This window comes from Octopus bimaculoides, chromosome 10 (assembly GCF_046866305.1).
Source record: "Octopus bimaculoides isolate indiv1 chromosome 10, ASM4686630v1, whole genome shotgun sequence".
Taxonomy (NCBI): Eukaryota; Metazoa; Mollusca; class Cephalopoda; order Octopoda; family Octopodidae; genus Octopus; species Octopus bimaculoides.
The window spans coordinates 457501-480242 of record NC_142937.1 but is presented as its reverse complement, the minus strand read 5'-3'; the positions used below and the strand labels follow the sequence as shown (position 1 = coordinate 480242).

Genomic DNA, 22742 nt, shown 5'->3' with positions numbered 1-22742 from the left:
TGCTATTTATGTTAATGGCCATGTAATTAGTGACGCATTGGGATTGCTGCTCTTGCTGTTGATCAGGGTTGCTACGTTTTCGTTTGTTGGGGTGTTTGTGATGTCGGGGATGTTTGAAAATTTGTCGGGGTGGGATGTGTGGGCTTGTGATGGTTTGTTGATTTCTGTGTCACCCACTCTAATTTTTTTGATTTTAGTCTTGTACCGCGCTTTTCATTTTGTAATTTCTTTTCCTTTTCTATTTCACCAGGATCCATTCTGCAGAGTTTGCAAGACTGTTTTCCTCACTAGCCGAGTTTTTACAGACGGAAAAATCTATGGTAAGAGATGAGCTATGTCTGCACAGTTGCGCATTTCTAGGCTGCTGGTCTGGTCTACTGGTATGAGTGAGGCTTCTCTCGGTTGCCATGGTGTATTATGTGTTGTTTTAGTTTTTCTCGATGGGGATACCGGTGCTTACTGCTGATGCTGTTGAATGGATTTCTCCTGCTGTTCCTTCTGTTGATGCTGTTGTTTTGGTTTTAGATGCTGTTGCTCTTGGCGTTGAAGCTGTTGGTGTTCTTGGTGGTGGTGCTGTTGTTTTTGTTGTTGTTGTTGCTGTATTAGGGGTGTCTGCAGTAGCTGAGTTTTTTTTCTCTTAGCGTTGAGCAGATAGCCGCTTTTAAATGGCTTGTTTCGCTGCAAATGTGGTATCTCGGTTATATGCCCTCTACTGGTACAAGTAGTTGTATTCCACCGGGTAGGTTGATCAGGTCAGGGATTTTTTCGGCAGTTCTTAAATCAGCGTGCAAAAGCAGTTCCATCCCTGTGCCTGACCAATTTTCTTTTCCCAATTTGTGGACTTACAGAATTTTAATTTTGTCCTGTATGCCATACGATACGGCTGCTACGAGCAAAGAGATATCAATTTCTGAAGGTGCCTCCACTACCTTTACTTTGACAGCCCTCTGCTCGAGGTATGTGGCATTTTCTTTGGCCAATTCTTCAGTTCAGAATTTCGCCTCAACTGTGCCCGAATTAACACTAAAAGCTCATTTGCTAGGCTTACTACGCAAACTATTTTTACATTCATACACACACACACACACACACACACACACACGCGCGCACACACGCACACACACACACACACACACACACACACACATGTATTTCGTTTGGGGATTTGGTTTGCAAGATTCTTTATGTAAATTCGTGTGTTGAAGCATATTTTATTGTGTCTAGGGAGAGTCATTCTCTTTTAGTGCCTTATTATTTAACACATTCACCGGCACAATTTCCACTCATTTACTTTTTTTTTTAAAGTTTTCGTTGTGTCTGACAGCCTTTTCAATAGTCGTTGACTCTCACCGTTATCCGAGCTGCGTACTTTTCGTTTGTACATGTATCTGGGTCAGTGTGCGCATGCACATATGTATGTATGAATGTATGTGTGTATGTATATATATATATATATATATATATATATATATATATATATATGCATACATATATATATATATATATATATATATATATATATATATATATATATATATATATATATATATATATATATATATATATATATATATATATATATTTATATATATATATGTATATATATATATATATATGTATATATGCATGTATGTACGTTTGTATGTATTCTGCATATTCATGTGTTTGTGTGTTCGTGTTTGTGTGTTTATATGTGTGTGTATGGGTGTGTGTGTGTCTGTATGTGTGTGCGTGTGTGTGTGCGTGTCTATCCATATTACCTGTGTGCCTATCTATCTGTATGTCTATCTGTTTATATTCAGATCCATTTACTTACATATATATGCATATATGTACACACACACACACACACACACACATATATATATATATATATATATATATATATATATACGTATATATATCTATATCTATTTCTATATACGCATATATACACACAGAGGCATGCACACACACACAAATGTATGCATACACACACACACACACAAACACATGAATATGGAGAATACATACATTCAAACGTATGCACATGCATACATATGTATATGCATACACACACGTACATGCATACACACACATACATGCATACGTACATATATCCATCCATCGACACATACATGCATACATACATACATACATACATACATACATACATACATACATACATATGTATATGCGCACGCACACTGACCCACAAACACGCGCACAAATAAACAAAAAGAATGCATCTCGGATAATGGACAGAGTCAACGATTATTGAAAAGGTTGGAAGACGCAACGAAAATTTTAGAAAAAGTACGTAAGTAAATGAATGAAAATTGAACCCGTATGTTAAATAATAAGACACTAAAAGAGAATGGCTCTCCCCAGACACAATAATATATATACTATTGTTTGTGTGTGTGTGTGTGTGTGTGTGCTTGTATGTGTGCGTTTGTATTTGTTTGTGTGTGTGTGTGTGTGTTTGTGTGTGTGTGTGTGTGTGTGTGCATGTATGTGTGTGTTTGTATTTGTTTGTGTGTGTGTTTGTGTGTGTGTGTGTGTATGTGTGTGTGTGTGTGTGTGTATGTGCGTGCCTGTGTGTTTATATGCGTATATATATATATATGTATATATATTTTGAAGAATTAGAAGAATGAGTCTAGACGGTGAACCAATGGAAGCAACAGGTGGCAAGGGGAATAACTGGCTCCTTAGGGGAATTTTTTTAAATAGTCATAGTTGTATATTGAGGTTTGGTCTGTACTTTCGTATGAACAGGTTTTCCTTGTTTAGGCGTTATTGTACTGAGATTGAATCTTTGCATTGGTATAATGGGAAGATATGAAAATTCGGCGTTTTTTTACTTGCGTATCTGTCGATGTGTCCGCTAAGTGCTCTCTGCCTGTATTGAGGGAAACGAATCTGTTCTTTATGTAGCGTGACTCTGCGTCTCAAAGTAAGGCTCGCTTGGCCCACATAATTGTGACTACAACCTGAGCAGGTTAGGACACAGATAAGGTTCTGGGAAGCACATGTGAAGTTGGTCATAACTGAGAATTTTTGTCCTTGCTGGAATGTAAATTCCGAGCCTTCAGTTAGGTGTGGGCATGTACCACAATTAGGTCGTCTGCATTTTTTAACTGTTGGTATCGTTTGTATTGAGTATAGTTTTGCATTTGTCTCTTGAGTGATTCGTCTTGTCTTTTACATTTTAGTAGTTTGTGTGTATTTAGGACGCTGTTCATTTTTGGGTCTTCAGTGAGCAGAGTGAGATTTTGTATAATTGTGTTGTATGCTTCATTGTTTCTGGGGTTGTGGGTTGATATGTATGGGAGTGATTTAAGGTGAGGTGTGGTGTTTTGTGTTTTTGTCCTTAGTGTGTTTGTGTCCAAATTCTTGGCACGTTTAATTCCATGTTCTATAAGTGTAGGTGGGTATTGACGTTCAATGAGTGTTATTTTGAGTTCTTGTAGGCGAAGTTCCCGAGTGGTTGTGTCAGATACAATTGTACAGATCCTTTTTGCTAGATTGAATGGGATATTTATTTTGGTGTGTTTAGGATGGCATCAACTGAAAAGGAGATACTGTTTTGAGTCTGTTGGTTTGTAGTAAATGTCGGTTGCAATTTGGTTGTTGGACTTTTTTGTTCCTTGCTATATATTCCATTGAAAATTGGATGTTGGGGTTTATATTGTTCAATGTAGATTTGAAATCCAGAAGTTTATCATAGGTTTCATTCCAGATAAAACAATCGTCTAAGTACCTTTTCCAGTTTTCTCTTATATACTGGTGGAATGGAGTTCCAAATTTTTGGAGCGAAAGTTCATATAGGATAGATTCAAAGAAACCCATTATTAGGTTCGCAAGGACAGGCGCTGCTTTCGTTCCCATCGCAATACGGAATTTCTGTAGGTCCTTGAGTGCCCTCCAAATTTCTTTTCTCCTCTAGGGTTTTGGATTGCATTGAATCCTCCATGTTTCAGTTTTCTGTTTTTTGTTTGGTGAGTTGGGGTTTTGGTTTTGGTTATTTCATTTTTGCCTTTTCTTATTTTTCTCTCTTTCCTTCTTTATGTTTGTGCTCGTGTTCTGTCTTTCCTTTTCTTGTGGTGGGAACTACATTCCTTTGGTTGTCCAATGGGGTGAGGGCTCCGTTCCTTTGTAGGACCACTGACACAGAGGGGCTTCTGGTTGCTGCTTCCTTGGCTCCCGTATCCTTATTATTATCGAGTAAGAAAACAGCGATCTGATGGATACAAATTAATTTATTAGTTAATTAACATATTCACCTACAACTGTTTCATTTCACAACCAAAATTAAAGCTACAAAACATATAGATATGTAATTATAAAACGTATATTTATAATTTTAATTTTGGTTCTGAAATGAAACAATTGTAAGTGAATATGTTAATTAATTAATACATTGATTTGTATCCATTAAATCCCTCTGTTTTCTAACTCGATAATGATATTTAATATGTTACGATGTTTTATATAATATATTCGTTGAAGAAATATTTCTTCAAAATATAATATATTAAACTAGTGTATCTTGGATAAAATATCCCTAAAAGAGGTTTAAATATCCAAATTGTGACTATAGATACATACATACATACATACATACACACACACACACACACACACACATATATATAAATATATATATATATATAAATACATATATATATATATATATATATATATATATATATATATATATATATATATATATATATATATATATATATATATATACATACATGTACATATATATATATATATATGTGTGTGTGTGTGTGTGTATAGACATATATATACATACATTACACATAATCATGTGGTTGTGGACCAGACTTTTTACAACACAACTACACCTGCACCAATGATAGAAATGATATATTACTGTTATGTAATGAGTTAAATGTTACATCCTATAAACAAACCCTAATAATCGGTCTTAAAAAGACTATGTAATAAAATACTGTGATTTTAATCAGTTTCAATCGGCAAAATCCGGATATGCGCGCATACAAACCTACATACTTATTTGCAAACAGGATGGTGTCAAATACAACCGGTGTGTTTTAAAAGTTTTGCTTCGTAATGATGTCGTCATAAATTCATTCTGAATACGTAAGTGTATTCACTTTCTTTTATGTAATATGCTCCGGATTATTGTAAAGTATTTCGCTTCCTTAAGTTGAGCATTTAGCTTCTGAGATCTCTGCAGACACTGATAATACGAAACACAAGGACGACGACGACGATGACGACGGTGGTGGTGGGGAGAAGTGGCGACAGAAACAACGGTGATGACGATGACAACAACGAAGGCTGACACGGCGAAAGTGAAGGTGAAAGCGAAGGCGATGACGATGACAGCGACGAGGAAGGTAACAACGGAAACAACGACGACAACAATAACAACAACAAACAACCCTCATTAACAACAACGACAATAGGAACAACAAAACGCAGTAGGCTCCTATGCCAGGCTTGGGTAACCGTTTTCGAGACGCGGGCCGCATGAAACATGACACTACTAAGAAAATTTCAAGGTAATTTTTCCTTGGCGCGCCATTCAGATAATCTCGCAGATTCATCACTATTCTACGATGTTGCTCGTACTACTAGACATACATACATATATACATACATACATACAGTCGAAAATATCTCTTTGAAAATCAAAGAAAAGGAGGATATCTATGGACAACTGCTTCGAAACCACCAGCTTCTATATCCAGACTTTGAATTCATATTCATATCAATAATAATTGGAGCGCTAGGTTTTGCTTGTAAATGTTTAATGGAGAATCTGGAAAAAGTGGGATGTTAAGAAAGAGAAATCGACCGGCTAATTCGTACATGACAAGTGCAATCTGTGAGTGGAGCAGTAAAAATATGCAAGACCCTTCCCAAGTTCCAAATGTGAATTTGTCAGATGGAGCCTTGTATCTTTGTTGGAAACCGGCTCCCTCCTAAGTGAAAGATTTATAATAATTAAAAGATAGAAGAGACATACATACATATATGTATGTACTGTATTTGTGTATGACTTTGTGTTTGTCCCATAGCGCAACACCCTGGACAAGTGTCTCCACATACTTTCAAATTCACACAATTACTGTGTAAATTTGGTAGATGGAAACTGCATGGAAGTCCGACATATATATGTGGATGCGTGTGTGTGCACTGTGTATGTGTGTGAGCATGTGGGTGTGCATGTGTGTGCATGTATGTGATCATATGCATACATCTGTGTGTGTGTGTGTGTGTGTCTCACTGCCGCTTGACAACCGGTGATGGTCCGTTTGCGTTCCTGTAACATAACGATTCAGCGAAAGATACCGATAGAGTAAGTGCCAGGCTTCAAAAATAAGCACTCTGGCGATTTTTCCGACTAAACTCGTCAAGGTAGCATTCCAAGAAGACCACAAGTCGTGAAACAAGTAAAAAATAAAGATATAAAAAAAAAACAGAAGACAAAAGTGTGAGCTTGTAGCCAGATGAGAAAGACAATAAACGTCATAAGTTGTAAGACGTGTAAATGTTTGCGTGATGTCATGAGGGCAACACAGAGCTCCCCACATTGTTACTTCAGAATTCTTGTGATTATGTAAGTGACCATAAATCAGATGTCTTTTATGACTGTTTATTTCTAAGTCGGCTAGCGGTGGTCCATGTGAGTAATTAATGTTAACGAATGAGGAAAGCCAGGTATATTAGCATATCTATTTATCTTTTACTTGCTTCACTCATTAGATTGTGGCCATGCTGGAGCACCGGCTTGAAGAATTTTAGTCGAACGAATTGATCCCATATGGCGTAGTGGTTAAGAGCGCGGGCTACTAACCCCAAGATTCCGAGTTCGATTCCAGACAGTGACCTTAATAATAATAATAATAATAATAATAATAATAATGATGATGATGATGATGATGATGATGATGATAATAATAATGATAATAATAATAATAATAATAATAATAATAATAACAAAAAAAAAATACCTTAGGATTGAGAACCCAGGTTCAAAATTTCCCTAAGACACCTGATGAAGGCTGGAAAGTATATCAGCCGAAACGTTGTGTTAACAACAAACGAGAATAGGACAAACATCCGTCAAATATAAATAATGTAAATAATGAATTGATCCCAGTATTTTTTATCTTTATTTTTAACGTGTCACTTATTTTAATGGACTCTATTGCCAAACTAATAGGTTACGGGGACGTAAACACACTAACACCGGTTATGAAGCGGTGGTGGGGACAAACACAGAAGCAAACGCGCGCGCGCACACACACGCAAACACACACACACACACACACACACACACACACATGCACACTTAGATATACATACGACGGGCTTCTTTCCTCTTCGCTCTACCCAATTCACTCATATGATTTTGGTCGACCCGAAACTATAGAAGACATTTGCTCAAGGTGTTACGCAGTGGAACTGAAGCCGGAACTATGTTGTTTGGAAGCAAACTTCTTACCACACAACCACACCTGCGCATATGTCACGCCTACGCCTATGCCACGCCTATGCCACTCCTACGCCTATGCCACGCCTATGCCACTCCTACGCCTATGCCACGCCTGCGCCTAATTCTTTTTAGGAACAGTTAACAAATGTTAACAAAGAAGGGATACCTCTTAACATGTTGAATGGGAGGGAACTGCGAAGATTGTTCATTAAAGATTATCCCTGACCCACTTCCCAAGGACTGGGATAAACGAAACTTGGCATAATTATTAGTCCTTTACTACATAGCTACCACCAATGGTGACACATTTCTCTCGTCGCTTTATGCAGCTGTGAAGACCTCGTCTGTAGAAGTCGGTAGGTTACGTCTGGAGCCAAGGCTTTAGCTCAGAAATAAGTTCATCATTATCCGAAAAGTGCTTCACCTTCAGAAAAGACTTCATGGTTAGAAAGAGGTGGAAGTAAGATGGTACGAGGTCGGGAGGCTAAGGGGGTGAGGAAGGATTTCATAGTCACAGGAGTGTGCTTTCATGTGGGCAACATGCGCATTGTGAACTAGGACGTTGTCTTGGAGGCGAACTCCTTTGGTCAATACATCACGCCCTTCTGCTTTGATGGTGTCCCGCAATTTCTGCAGCAAAGAAGCATAATATGCCCTGTTAATTGTGGTGCGCTTTGCCAGAAAATCCATCGTCACTACTCCGTGCTGGTCCCATACGACTGTGAGCGTCACCTTCCTTGCTGAGGGTTGAACATGAGCCTTCTTTAGAGGTGGTGAGTTATCATGCTCCCATTGCTTTGACTGGACTTTAGTCTCAGGATCATAGTGATGGTCCCATGTTTCATCCTATGTGATAAGTCTACCAAAAACGTCCTCCTCATTTTCTTGGCACATTGCCAAAAGAGCCTGGGAGCAATTGACTCGTTCCTACTTCTGAAAAGGTGTGAGCATCCAGGGAATCCATCGTGCAGACTACTTCTGCATATGCAAATGGTCGTGAATGGTTTTTTTTTCCACGGACCCTACACTTATCTTCACTTCTTGGACTAGTTGCTGAATAGTCATGCGATGATCTTCCAAAATGGCGGCTTCCACTTTATGGATGGTGTCGTCATCAATAGCGGAATGAGGTTGTTCAGGAATAAGAGCAGTTTCCACAGATATCTGACCACATTTGAACTGGCAATGCCAGTGCTTGACTACGTCATATAATGGTATATCGTCACCATAAACTTCTTTTATCTCATCAAAAGTCTCTTTTGGTGTACGACCTTCCAAGTATAAAGAACCTGATCACTGATCTGCATTCAACTGCCTCCATTATAACACCTCAGTCCACTTCAGCAGCCGTAGAAGACAAACGAATTCTAGTGGAAAGCTGCAATTTACAATGTGTCATGTAGAGGCATGTATGATTATACTTGTACAAGTTCCATTTCCTGCAACAATCGGAAGTGGATCAGGGGAAATCGTTAATGAACACCCCTCATAACACTAATTGAAAACATTATTCCTCGATAAAATAACAAACAATAATTATCTATAACACTTTTGTATAAACAATCACTTATTCATGGATGTCTTTTCTGACTCTCACATGACACGAAGAAAAGCTTTTATGTGATCTTCTCACGCGACTGCCAAATAAACTTAATATATGAACGTTAACTGAATCAATTTGTACGCTAATGGATAGCGTTCTGAGCCACACCACCGCTTCAAAAACAAACTATTTTTATAACAATGGCCAGAATAGACATAATTTGTGTCACAACTCTATAAGCTTTACACTTCTGAAAATCGAATGTGAAACCGGAAAGGTGTATACCTATATTTTAAAATATAATTAAATTCTAATTTATTCTGGTATATTCTGGAATATAGATCTGTGTTTACTTCGGTAAGTACGTAAATGTTCCTCAAATTCTGTTTTGTACGTGATAGCCGACCTTGGTGCTCTATTATTTAAGGACCTAGTTCACTTGAATCTTGAACTTTTATACGCACACACACACACACACACACACACACACACACACACACACACATCCATATCAGTCGAAGAGCGTAGGATCAAAACGTCAAAGACTTTTCAATTTTCCTAAGCGTCAAACTAATACATTTGCTTGTTGTTCCCTCAGCTGTGTTTGTCTTTTGCTTTCTGTAAATTTGAACTGTGTGCGTGTGTATGTGTGTGTTTGTGTGTGTGTGTGTGTGTGTGTGTGTGTGTGTGTGTGTGTGTGTGTGTGTGTGTAGCTAAACAAATGAAAGAAAATAGCGTTCAACTCATGCCGGAAAATTTAAAAGTATCTGATAAGATAACTCAGACCTACATTACTCAAAGTTTTATTGGCGTACATAAGCAATTACTTCTCAGATGCACCACCAGTCACTTTTCTGCGCTTACAAAAATGGATAGTGTCATCCTATATGTGTCCGAGAATATTCACTTTTAGTCGAGTGAGAGACGAGTGGCAAAATTTAGATGCTAGATTATTTTACAAGTTGAAAATGAATATAAACCAAATTAATCTACTTTATCAACATGGATAAAAGGTAAAGTTGACTTGGGCGAAATTTGAAATCAAGATGCAAAGAGTCGAAATGAATGCCGCATGGCACTGTATCCGATGCTCTAACAATTCTGCCAATTCACTGCCTTTAGGTAAGGTTACTAATTTAGGGACGAGGCCAGTAATTTTGTGGTGAGTGGTTAAATCAATTACGGACTAATATCACAAAGCAAGTTATCCGATACTAAAACAATTCTGCCAGCTCCCCGGTTTCGGCATTATACTTATATATTAAAAACGTAAAAGCTTGCCTTCATCCTTAAGGCCCATTAGGCCGGAGCTTATACTGGTTTTTGCTGCGCTAAAGCGAGTGATTTTTTAAATAATATAAGCACAACTTTTAGGTTTATTAATACTAGAGAACAGGAAAAAAAATTATTATCTTCGGGAATCGAATAACGCATCTATCGTGTACGCGATGATCGCGTAGGCTAATATGTCTCCGAGCATTTCAAGGAAGCAATTTAAAAAGTCGTGCAGCTGGTCCCCTAGTTTTTCCAACTATTCTAATGACACTAACTACATAAGACATATCATTCCGTGCACATCTTTATTGAAGACTTTCGCTCATTCGAGATAACATTTATATTTGAGTGACTGAGTTACTGTTAAAGTACCCAACCGTAAAGTTGTGGGCCCTATGCGATATTGTTCATTCCTTGGCGGAGGCTTTGGTGCCGAGTCCGTGAGTAATATTCTTTTTAGCTTCACTTTGACAACGCGTCCCATGACTTGCTGATGTGTGATGTCAGAGAAACAGGCGTGTAATAATTTTGTGTACCCACACACACTACACACACACACACACTACACACACACACTACACACACACACACACAGTACACACACACACTACACACACACACTACACACACACACACACTACACACACACACACACTACACACACACACACACACACTACACACACACACTACACACACACACACACACTACACACACACTACACACATACAAATATACACGTAGCATGTACACACGTTTACATAGTGAAGAAACAACCTTTCTTCTAAACGTACTGACAGCGCTAAAATACCTTCCTAATCTAGTTTATTATCATTGTTTAATCAGCATCGTCACGATTTTTGATTATTATATCCTAACGATTTCATTTACAGTTTGTTCGGAACTTCAAAAACTCTCAGATCCCCTCAACATTTCTAAGATTCTCCCACCACCGTCATCCCTTAGCAAGGTAAGGCAGTTTAATGACGTAATCTCTATTATTGGTACACAACATATATTAATGGTACACATGTACACTCTTCACAAGGTGGGGAAAATCCACTTTGAAACTGTCGAACGAGAACATCGGTCAATCAATAGTACAGACAAGATACTAATGTTGCCATTGCATGCTAACTACGCACCAGTTGTGTTGCTCCTGCCTGTTAATATATGAAACAGCAGTAGCACAGGAGTAAGGTCGAACGCTTTACCTTAAAAGGTAAAACTGTGAAGGTTTAGAATCATTGATGGGCGTAGGATCTTTACTTTCTGCAAACAAAAGACTTTAATGTTCCAGAGAAGCGCATAAATGAAAGGAAAAGAAATCTTTAAAGGCAGTAAACAAAAACTAGATCACAGTTGTTTGTTTGTTTTTTTTTCTTCTGCGTTTTGTTTTTTCGATATATATGCATGCACACATACATGGATATACAAGCATATATAAATCTAGATAAGCATCCATCCGCCAGTCTACATATACATATATGCACACACTCACACACACACACACACACACATATATATAAATATATATATATATATAAATACATATATATATATATATATATATATATATATATATATATATATATATATATATATATATATATATATATATATATATATATATATACATACATGTACATATATATATATATATATGTGTGTGTGTGTGTGTATAGACATATATATACATACATTACACATAATCATGTGGTTGTGGACCAGACTTTTTACAACACAACTACACCTGCACCAATGATAGAAATGATATATTACTGTTATGTAATGAGTTAAATGTTACATCCTATAAACAAACCCTAATAATCGGTCTTAAAAAGACTATGTAATAAAATACTGTGATTTTAATCAGTTTCAATCGGCAAAATCCGGATATGCGCGCATACAAACCTACATACTTATTTGCAAACAGGATGGTGTCAAATACAACCGGTGTGTTTTAAAAGTTTTGCTTCGTAATGATGTCGTCATAAATTCATTCTGAATACGTAAGTGTATTCACTTTCTTTTATGTAATATGCTCCGGATTATTGTAAAGTATTTCGCTTCCTTAAGTTGAGCATTTAGCTTCTGAGATCTCTGCAGACACTGATAATACGAAACACAAGGACGACGACGACGATGACGACGGTGGTGGTGGGGAGAAGTGGCGACAGAAACAACGGTGATGACGATGACAACAACGAAGGCTGACACGGCGAAAGTGAAGGTGAAAGCGAAGGCGATGACGATGACAGCGACGAGGAAGGTAACAACGGAAACAACGACGACAACAATAACAACAACAAACAACCCTCATTAACAACAACGACAATAGGAACAACAAAACGCAGTAGGCTCCTATGCCAGGCTTGGGTAACCGTTTTCGAGACGCGGGCCGCATGAAACATGACACTACTAAGAAAATTTCAAGGTAATTTTTCCTTGGCGCGCCATTCAGATAATCTCGCAGATTCATCACTATTCTACGATGTTGCTCGTACTACTAGACATACATACATATATACATACATACATACAGTCGAAAATATCTCTTTGAAAATCAAAGAAAAGGAGGATATCTATGGACAACTGCTTCGAAACCACCAGCTTCTATATCCAGACTTTGAATTCATATTCATATCAATAATAATTGGAGCGCTAGGTTTTGCTTGTAAATGTTTAATGGAGAATCTGGAAAAAGTGGGATGTTAAGAAAGAGAAATCGACCGGCTAATTCGTACATGACAAGTGCAATCTGTGAGTGGAGCAGTAAAAATATGCAAGACCCTTCCCAAGTTCCAAATGTGAATTTGTCAGATGGAGCCTTGTATCTTTGTTGGAAACCGGCTCCCTCCTAAGTGAAAGATTTATAATAATTAAAAGATAGAAGAGACATACATACATATATGTATGTACTGTATTTGTGTATGACTTTGTGTTTGTCCCATAGCGCAACACCCTGGACAAGTGTCTCCACATACTTTCAAATTCACACAATTACTGTGTAAATTTGGTAGATGGAAACTGCATGGAAGTCCGACATATATATGTGGATGCGTGTGTGTGCACTGTGTATGTGTGTGAGCATGTGGGTGTGCATGTGTGTGCATGTATGTGATCATATGCATACATCTGTGTGTGTGTGTGTGTGTGTCTCACTGCCGCTTGACAACCGGTGATGGTCCGTTTGCGTTCCTGTAACATAACGATTCAGCGAAAGATACCGATAGAGTAAGTGCCAGGCTTCAAAAATAAGCACTCTGGCGATTTTTCCGACTAAACTCGTCAAGGTAGCATTCCAAGAAGACCACAAGTCGTGAAACAAGTAAAAAATAAAGATATAAAAAAAAAACAGAAGACAAAAGTGTGAGCTTGTAGCCAGATGAGAAAGACAATAAACGTCATAAGTTGTAAGACGTGTAAATGTTTGCGTGATGTCATGAGGGCAACACAGAGCTCCCCACATTGTTACTTCAGAATTCTTGTGATTATGTAAGTGACCATAAATCAGATGTCTTTTATGACTGTTTATTTCTAAGTCGGCTAGCGGTGGTCCATGTGAGTAATTAATGTTAACGAATGAGGAAAGCCAGGTATATTAGCATATCTATTTATCTTTTACTTGCTTCACTCATTAGATTGTGGCCATGCTGGAGCACCGGCTTGAAGAATTTTAGTCGAACGAATTGATCCCATATGGCGTAGTGGTTAAGAGCGCGGGCTACTAACCCCAAGATTCCGAGTTCGATTCCAGACAGTGACCTTAATAATAATAATAATAATAATAATAATAATAATGATGATGATGATGATGATGATGATGATGATAATAATAATGATAATAATAATAATAATAATAATAATAATAATAACAAAAAAAAAATACCTTAGGATTGAGAACCCAGGTTCAAAATTTCCCTAAGACACCTGATGAAGGCTGGAAAGTATATCAGCCGAAACGTTGTGTTAACAACAAACGAGAATAGGACAAACATCCGTCAAATATAAATAATGTAAATAATGAATTGATCCCAGTATTTTTTATCTTTATTTTTAACGTGTCACTTATTTTAATGGACTCTATTGCCAAACTAATAGGTTACGGGGACGTAAACACACTAACACCGGTTATGAAGCGGTGGTGGGGACAAACACAGAAGCAAACGCGCGCGCGCACACACACGCAAACACACACACACACACACACACACACACACACACATGCACACTTAGATATACATACGACGGGCTTCTTTCCTCTTCGCTCTACCCAATTCACTCATATGATTTTGGTCGACCCGAAACTATAGAAGACATTTGCTCAAGGTGTTACGCAGTGGAACTGAAGCCGGAACTATGTTGTTTGGAAGCAAACTTCTTACCACACAACCACACCTGCGCATATGTCACGCCTACGCCTATGCCACGCCTATGCCACTCCTACGCCTATGCCACGCCTATGCCACTCCTACGCCTATGCCACGCCTGCGCCTAATTCTTTTTAGGAACAGTTAACAAATGTTAACAAAGAAGGGATACCTCTTAACATGTTGAATGGGAGGGAACTGCGAAGATTGTTCATTAAAGATTATCCCTGACCCACTTCCCAAGGACTGGGATAAACGAAACTTGGCATAATTATTAGTCCTTTACTACATAGCTACCACCAATGGTGACACATTTCTCTCGTCGCTTTATGCAGCTGTGAAGACCTCGTCTGTAGAAGTCGGTAGGTTACGTCTGGAGCCAAGGCTTTAGCTCAGAAATAAGTTCATCATTATCCGAAAAGTGCTTCACCTTCAGAAAAGACTTCATGGTTAGAAAGAGGTGGAAGTAAGATGGTACGAGGTCGGGAGGCTAAGGGGGTGAGGAAGGATTTCATAGTCACAGGAGTGTGCTTTCATGTGGGCAACATGCGCATTGTGAACTAGGACGTTGTCTTGGAGGCGAACTCCTTTGGTCAATACATCACGCCCTTCTGCTTTGATGGTGTCCCGCAATTTCTGCAGCAAAGAAGCATAATATGCCCTGTTAATTGTGGTGCGCTTTGCCAGAAAATCCATCGTCACTACTCCGTGCTGGTCCCATACGACTGTGAGCGTCACCTTCCTTGCTGAGGGTTGAACATGAGCCTTCTTTAGAGGTGGTGAGTTATCATGCTCCCATTGCTTTGACTGGACTTTAGTCTCAGGATCATAGTGATGGTCCCATGTTTCATCCTATGTGATAAGTCTACCAAAAACGTCCTCCTCATTTTCTTGGCACATTGCCAAAAGAGCCTGGGAGCAATTGACTCGTTCCTACTTCTGAAAAGGTGTGAGCATCCAGGGAATCCATCGTGCAGACTACTTCTGCATATGCAAATGGTCGTGAATGGTTTTTTTTTCCACGGACCCTACACTTATCTTCACTTCTTGGACTAGTTGCTGAATAGTCATGCGATGATCTTCCAAAATGGCGGCTTCCACTTTATGGATGGTGTCGTCATCAATAGCGGAATGAGGTTGTTCAGGAATAAGAGCAGTTTCCACAGATATCTGACCACATTTGAACTGGCAATGCCAGTGCTTGACTACGTCATATAATGGTATATCGTCACCATAAACTTCTTTTATCTCATCAAAAGTCTCTTTTGGTGTACGACCTTCCAAGTATAAAGAACCTGATCACTGATCTGCATTCAACTGCCTCCATTATAACACCTCAGTCCACTTCAGCAGCCGTAGAAGACAAACGAATTCTAGTGGAAAGCTGCAATTTACAATGTGTCATGTAGAGGCATGTATGATTATACTTGTACAAGTTCCATTTCCTGCAACAATCGGAAGTGGATCAGGGGAAATCGTTAATGAACACCCCTCATAACACTAATTGAAAACATTATTCCTCGATAAAATAACAAACAATAATTATCTATAACACTTTTGTATAAACAATCACTTATTCATGGATGTCTTTTCTGACTCTCACATGACACGAAGAAAAGCTTTTATGTGATCTTCTCACGCGACTGCCAAATAAACTTAATATATGAACGTTAACTGAATCAATTTGTACGCTAATGGATAGCGTTCTGAGCCACACCACCGCTTCAAAAACAAACTATTTTTATAACAATGGCCAGAATAGACATAATTTGTGTCACAACTCTATAAGCTTTACACTTCTGAAAATCGAATGTGAAACCGGAAAGGTGTATACCTATATTTTAAAATATAATTAAATTCTAATTTATTCTGGTATATTCTGGAATATAGATCTGTGTTTACTTCGGTAAGTACGTAAATGTTCCTCAAATTCTGTTTTGTACGTGATAGCCGACCTTGGTGCTCTATTATTTAAGGACCTAGTTCACTTGAATCTTGAACTTTTATACGCACACACACACACACACACACACACACACACACACACACACACATCCATATCAGTCGAAGAGCGTAGGATCAAAACGTCAAAGACTTTTCAATTTTCCTAAGCGTCAAACTAATACATTTGCTTGTTGTTCCCTCAGCTGTGTTTGTCTTTTGCTTTCTGTAAATTTGAACTGTGTGCGTGTGTATGTGTGTGTTTGTGTGTGTGTGTGTGTGTGTGTGTGTGTGTGTGTGTGTGTGTGTGTGTGTAGCTAAACAAATGAAAGAAAATAGCGTTCAACTCATGCCGGAAAATTTAAAAGTATCTGATAAGATAACTCAGACCTACATTACTCAAAGTTTTATTGGCGTACATAAGCAATTACTTCTCAGATGCACCACCAGTCACTTTTCTGCGCTTACAAAAATGGATAGTGTCATCCTATATGTGTCCGAGAATATTCACTTTTAGTCGAGTGAGAGACGAGTGGCAAAATTTAGATGCTAGATTATTTTACAAGTTGAAAATGAATATAAACCAAATTAATCTACTTTATCAACATGGATAAAAGGTAAAGTTGACTTGGGCGAAATTTGAAATCAAGATGCAAAGAGTCGAAATGAATGCCGCATGGCACTGTATCCGATGCTCTAACAATTCTGCCAATTCACTGCCTTTAGGTAAGGTTACTAATTTAGGGACGAGGCCAGTAATTTTGTGGTGAGTGGTTAAATCAATTACGGACTAATATCACAAAGCAAGTTATCCGATACTAAAACAATTCTGCCAGCTCCCCGGTTTCGGCATTATACTTATATATTAAAAACGTAAAAGCTTGCCTTCATCCTTAAGGCCCATTAGGCCGGAGCTTATACTGGTTTTTGCTGCGCTAAAGCGAGTGATTTTTTAAATAATATAAGCACAACTTTTAGGTTTATTAATACTAGAGAACAGGAAAAAAAATTATCTTCGGGAATCGAATAACGCATCTATCGTGTACGCGATGATCGCGTAGGCTAATATGTCTCCGAGCATTTCAAGGAAGCAATTTAAAAAGTCGTGCAGCTGGTCCCCTAGTTTTTCCAACTATTCTAATGACACTAACTACATAAGACATATCATTCCGTGCACATCTTTATTGAAGACTTTCGCTCATTCGAGATAACATTTATATTTGAGTGACTGAGTTACTGTTAAAGTACCCAACCGTAAAGTTGTGGGCCCTATGCGATATTGTTCATTCCTTGGCGGAGGCTTTGGTGCCGAGTCCGTGAGTAATATTCTTTTTAGCTTCACTTTGACAACGCGTCCCATGACTTGCTGATGTGTGATGTCAGAGAAACAGGCGTGTAATAATTTTGTGTACCCACACACACTACACACACACACACACTACACACACACACACTACACACACACACACACAGTACACACACACACTACACACACACACACTACACACACACACACTACACACACACACACACTACACACACACACACACACTACACACACACACACAGTACACACACACACACACACTACACACACACTACACACACGCGCGCGCGCGCGCACGCACACACACACACACACACACACATACAAATATACACGTAGCATGTACACACGTTTACATAGTGAAGAAACAACCTTTCTTCTAAACGTACTGACAGCGCTAAAATACCTTCCTAATCTAGTTTATTATCATTGTTTAATCAGCATCGTCACGATTTTTGATTATTATATCCTAACGATTTCATTTACAGTTTGTTCGGAACTTCAAAAACTCTCAGATCCCCTCAACATTTCTAAGATTCTCCCACCACCGTCATCCCTTAGCAAGGTAAGGCAGTTTAATGACGTAATCTCTATTATTGGTACACAACATATATTAATGGTACACATGTACACTCTTCACAAGGTGGGGAAAATCCACTTTGAAACTGTCGAACGAGAACATCGGTCAATCAATAGTACAGACAAGATACTAATGTTGCCATTGCATGCTAACTACGCACCAGTTGTGTTGCTCCTGCCTGTTAATATATGAAACAGCAGTAGCACAGGAGTAAGGTCGAACGCTTTACCTTAAAAGGTAAAACTGTGAAGGTTTAGAATCATTGATGGGCGTAGGATCTTTACTTTCTGCAAACAAAAGACTTTAATGTTCCAGAGAAGCGCATAAATGAAAGGAAAAGAAATCTTTAAAGGCAGTAAACAAAAACTAGATCACAGTTGTTTGTTTGTTTTTTTTTCTTCTGCGTTTTGTTTTTTCGATATATATGCATGCACACATACATGGATATACAAGCATATATAAATCTAGATAAGCATCCATCCGCCAGTCTACATATACATATATGCACACACTCACACACACACACACACACACACACGCACACACACACACACACACACACACATACATACATACATACACACACTCGCGTGTACACACTCCTATTTATACGCATAACTACACGTATATATATATAAAGATATATACTTAAATATATATACATATGTATATGTACTTGTATACTTAACTATATACATACATATGTATATGTATAAATCATATGCTCATATGTAGTATACTTATACGAAGACATGACAGAAGTAAATAGACACGCCATAAAACATCGTTTTATGTTTATTTCAATTTGTAATGGTATATATTTTTTATTGCCATTTTTACGTTTCAGGTTTTATATGTGACTGTTTAATCATGTCATGTACAAAAGAAGCCTTGGAACTCTCTGAATTTCAAAGAAGCCGTATTGTGGGTCAATCTGAATGGGGACATAGCCAGCGTAAAATCGCAGAAAACCTTGGGATCCCGCTTTCTACAGTTAATAGAACGATTGTGCAATTCACCAGAGAGGGGAAGGAGTCCTCATCACCTCTCCCAGGACCCTTCTCTTTGTTAAGAGAAGTGAGGAGGATAATCCTTGTTGCAAGGCCCCTGACGTAGCAGAACAATTTGATGTCAGTCTGAGAACAGCTGTCAGGTATCTCCTCAAACTTGGTTACTATGGCAGAGCAGCAAGAAGGAAGCCACTTCTTCAACCAGCCAACATCAAGCGGAGAAAAGATTGGGCCAGTGAGATAGTGGAGAGACCACTAGTATTTTGGTACACTGTCATATTCTCTGATGAGTCCAGATTTGGTATATTTCCTGACAGTAGTTGAGTATGGGTCTGGAGACTCTGTGATCAAGAATTTGATGTGAAAAGATTGCAGCCAGCAATGAAACACGGCGGCTATTCTGTAATGGTCTTGGGAGCAATTTGGAGCAATTGTTTGATCAGAGCTGGTGGAGTTTGAGGGAAACATAAATTCAGATAAATATGTGTCCATATTGCAGAAAGACTTCCTTCCAATTTTCTCCAGTGGCGAAATGATTAAAGAAGACTCTTTATTTATGGAAGATGGGGCTCCTTGTCACACCACTAAAATGACCCAAGATGTTTTGGATGAGAATGGCATTAAAAAGCTTCCATGTCCAAGCCAGTCACCAAATATGAAGCCTGTTGAACACCTCTGAGACATAATGGACAGGACACTTGATAAAAAGAACAAGAAAGCATCTTCAAAGTCAGATCTTTTAAGATTACTGCACGAAACTTGGCAACAAATTCTGCAAGCGAATATTCGTCATCTGATCAGTAATATGTCTAATAGGGTCCTTGCATTGAAAAATACAAAGGGCACACCTACTAAATTTTAAATATTCACATTACAACAATTAGTAAACAATTTGAATGCATGATTTCAGATTTAAATAAATTTTAATGATTATAAGGGTGTTTATTTATTTGTCATGTCTGTGTATATATAAATATACTCATATGTACACACACACACACACACACACACACACACACACACACACACACATTACTGCACTTCGTTATCTACTGTGTGTATATATATATATATATATATATATATATATATCTACTATTGTGATAAGTCATATGTATATTGTTATGTCTCAGCGCTACTGCTATCTAGCACCTCCGGATGGTCCCTACTCGACTGCTACACAACTGCTACTCGACTGCTACTCGACTGCTACACAACTGCTACTCGACTGCTACTCGACTGCTACTCGACTGCTACACAACTGCTACTCGACTGCTACTCGACTGCTACTCGACTGCTACACAACTGCTACTCGACTGCTACTCGACTGCTACACAACTGCTACTCGACTGCTACTCGACTGCTACACAACAGCTACTCGACTGCTACTCGACTGCTACTCGACTGCTACACAACTGCTACTCGACTGCTACTCGACTGCTACTCGACTGCTACACAACTGCTACTCGACTGCTACTCGACTGCTACTCGACTGCTACACAACTGCTACTCGACTGCTACTCGACTGCTACTCGACTGCTACACAACTGCTACTCGACTGCTACTCGACTGCTACTCGACTGCTACACAACTGCTACTCGACTGCTACTCGACTGCTACACAACTGCTACTCGACTGCTACTCGACTGCTACACAACTGCTACTCGACTGCTACTCGACTGCTACTCGACTGCTACACAACTGCTACTCGACTGCTACTCGACTGCTACACAACTGCTACTCGACTGCTACTCGACTGCTACTCGACTGCTACACAACTGCTACTCGACTGCTACTCGACTGCTACTCGACTGCTACACAACTGCTACTCGACTGCTACTCAACACTCCTACCGCGGCCAGACTACCTCTATTTATATGTCTTGGGAGATCCTACTTCTTCGTCTGGGGGCGTCGACACGACATATATACATTTGAATATATGTTTATATACATAAGCGTTTAATTATGTGTATAGATAGGAGTGTGTACACGTGATGCGTGTATGTATGTATGTATGTATGTATGTATGTATATGTATGTCATTTCTAATCCACTAAAGTGTAATAGTGGCAGAAAGAGAGATATGAAAGAGAAGCGGCGTCTTTTTTGCCCCACACTGAAAAAAGTTTTACACACATAAGTAATTTTTTATCCCGATAAATTTTTAATTTGTATTTATTGTTTGCTTAATTTTGTTCATCACGAAGATCAGTCAGCGAACTAACGAAAAGGCCACGAATTCAACTTCTTTTATGTACGAAAATGTTCAAAGGATTTTGTCGGTGATATAAACCGAAGTGTGGTCAGTAAATTTCGCAGACTTTCTCCGCATTCATTGGTATAACTCAAGTATCAATAACTTTTTAATATACATATATATGAATCGCTGTAATTTTTCGCGGTGCAAGCTCACTGATTTATTAAAAAATACTAGTTGGAGAAATCTTTAACAATTAAATAAGAAATTTTTATTCTTTTCGCCTCAATAAAATATTGGCGGAATTTGAACTCAGAACGAAAAGACGGACGAAATACCGCGAAGCGTTTCGCCCGAAGTTCTAACGATTCTGCCACCTCGTCGACTTATCTCAGTTAAGAATTGGTTTCAACTTTTGACACAAGACCAGTAATTTCCGGGAACGGTAAGTCGATTACAACGACTCCGGTATTCAACTGCTTCTTATTTTATCGAGCCCGAAAGGATAAAAGTCAAAGTCGACCTCGGTAGAATTTGAACTCAGAACGTAAACGTGTGCGAAATAACTCTAAACATTTTGTCGGGAGTGCTAACGATTCTGCCAGCTCTCTGCCTTATCTCAAACCAATATTAAAACCATTCATATAAAAAAATTCTCTCGTATTTGATTCTCTTTGGATTCAATCGTTCTAAGTATGTATATATATATATATATATATATATATATATATATATATATATATATATATATATATATATATATATATATATATATATATATATATATATATATATATATATATATATATATATATATATATATATATATATATATATATATATATATATATATATATATATATATATATATATATATATATATATATATATATATATATATATATATATATATATATATATATATATATATATATATATATATATATATATATATATATATATATATATATATATATATATATATATATATATATATATATATATATATAT

The 22742-nt window shown here is 38.0% G+C and overlaps 1 protein-coding gene across 9 annotated transcripts in view; it reads left to right on the top strand.

The window, feature by feature from the left end:
- Positions 1–5065: 5065 nt before the first annotated feature.
- Positions 5066–22742, top strand: part of LOC106872692 (uncharacterized) — a 44116-nt gene continuing 26439 nt past the window's right edge. Inside the window, exons 1-4 of one of the 9 annotated variants that reach the window (XM_089358283.1) lie at positions 5080–5543; positions 11195–11271; positions 18431–18507; positions 19370–20468. In XM_089358283.1, coding sequence (XP_089214409.1) covers positions 5519–5543; positions 11195–11271; positions 18431–18507; positions 19370–19382 — 192 coding nt within the window. In that variant the 5' untranslated portion in view covers positions 5080–5518 and the 3' untranslated portion in view covers positions 19383–20468. Of the gene's footprint in view, positions 6605–11194; positions 11663–12049; positions 13800–18430; positions 18899–19369; positions 20469–22742 lie in introns of those variants that run through there. The other 8 variants (XR_016243310.1, XM_089358282.1, XR_016243312.1 and 5 more) reach the window with 8 other exon arrangements.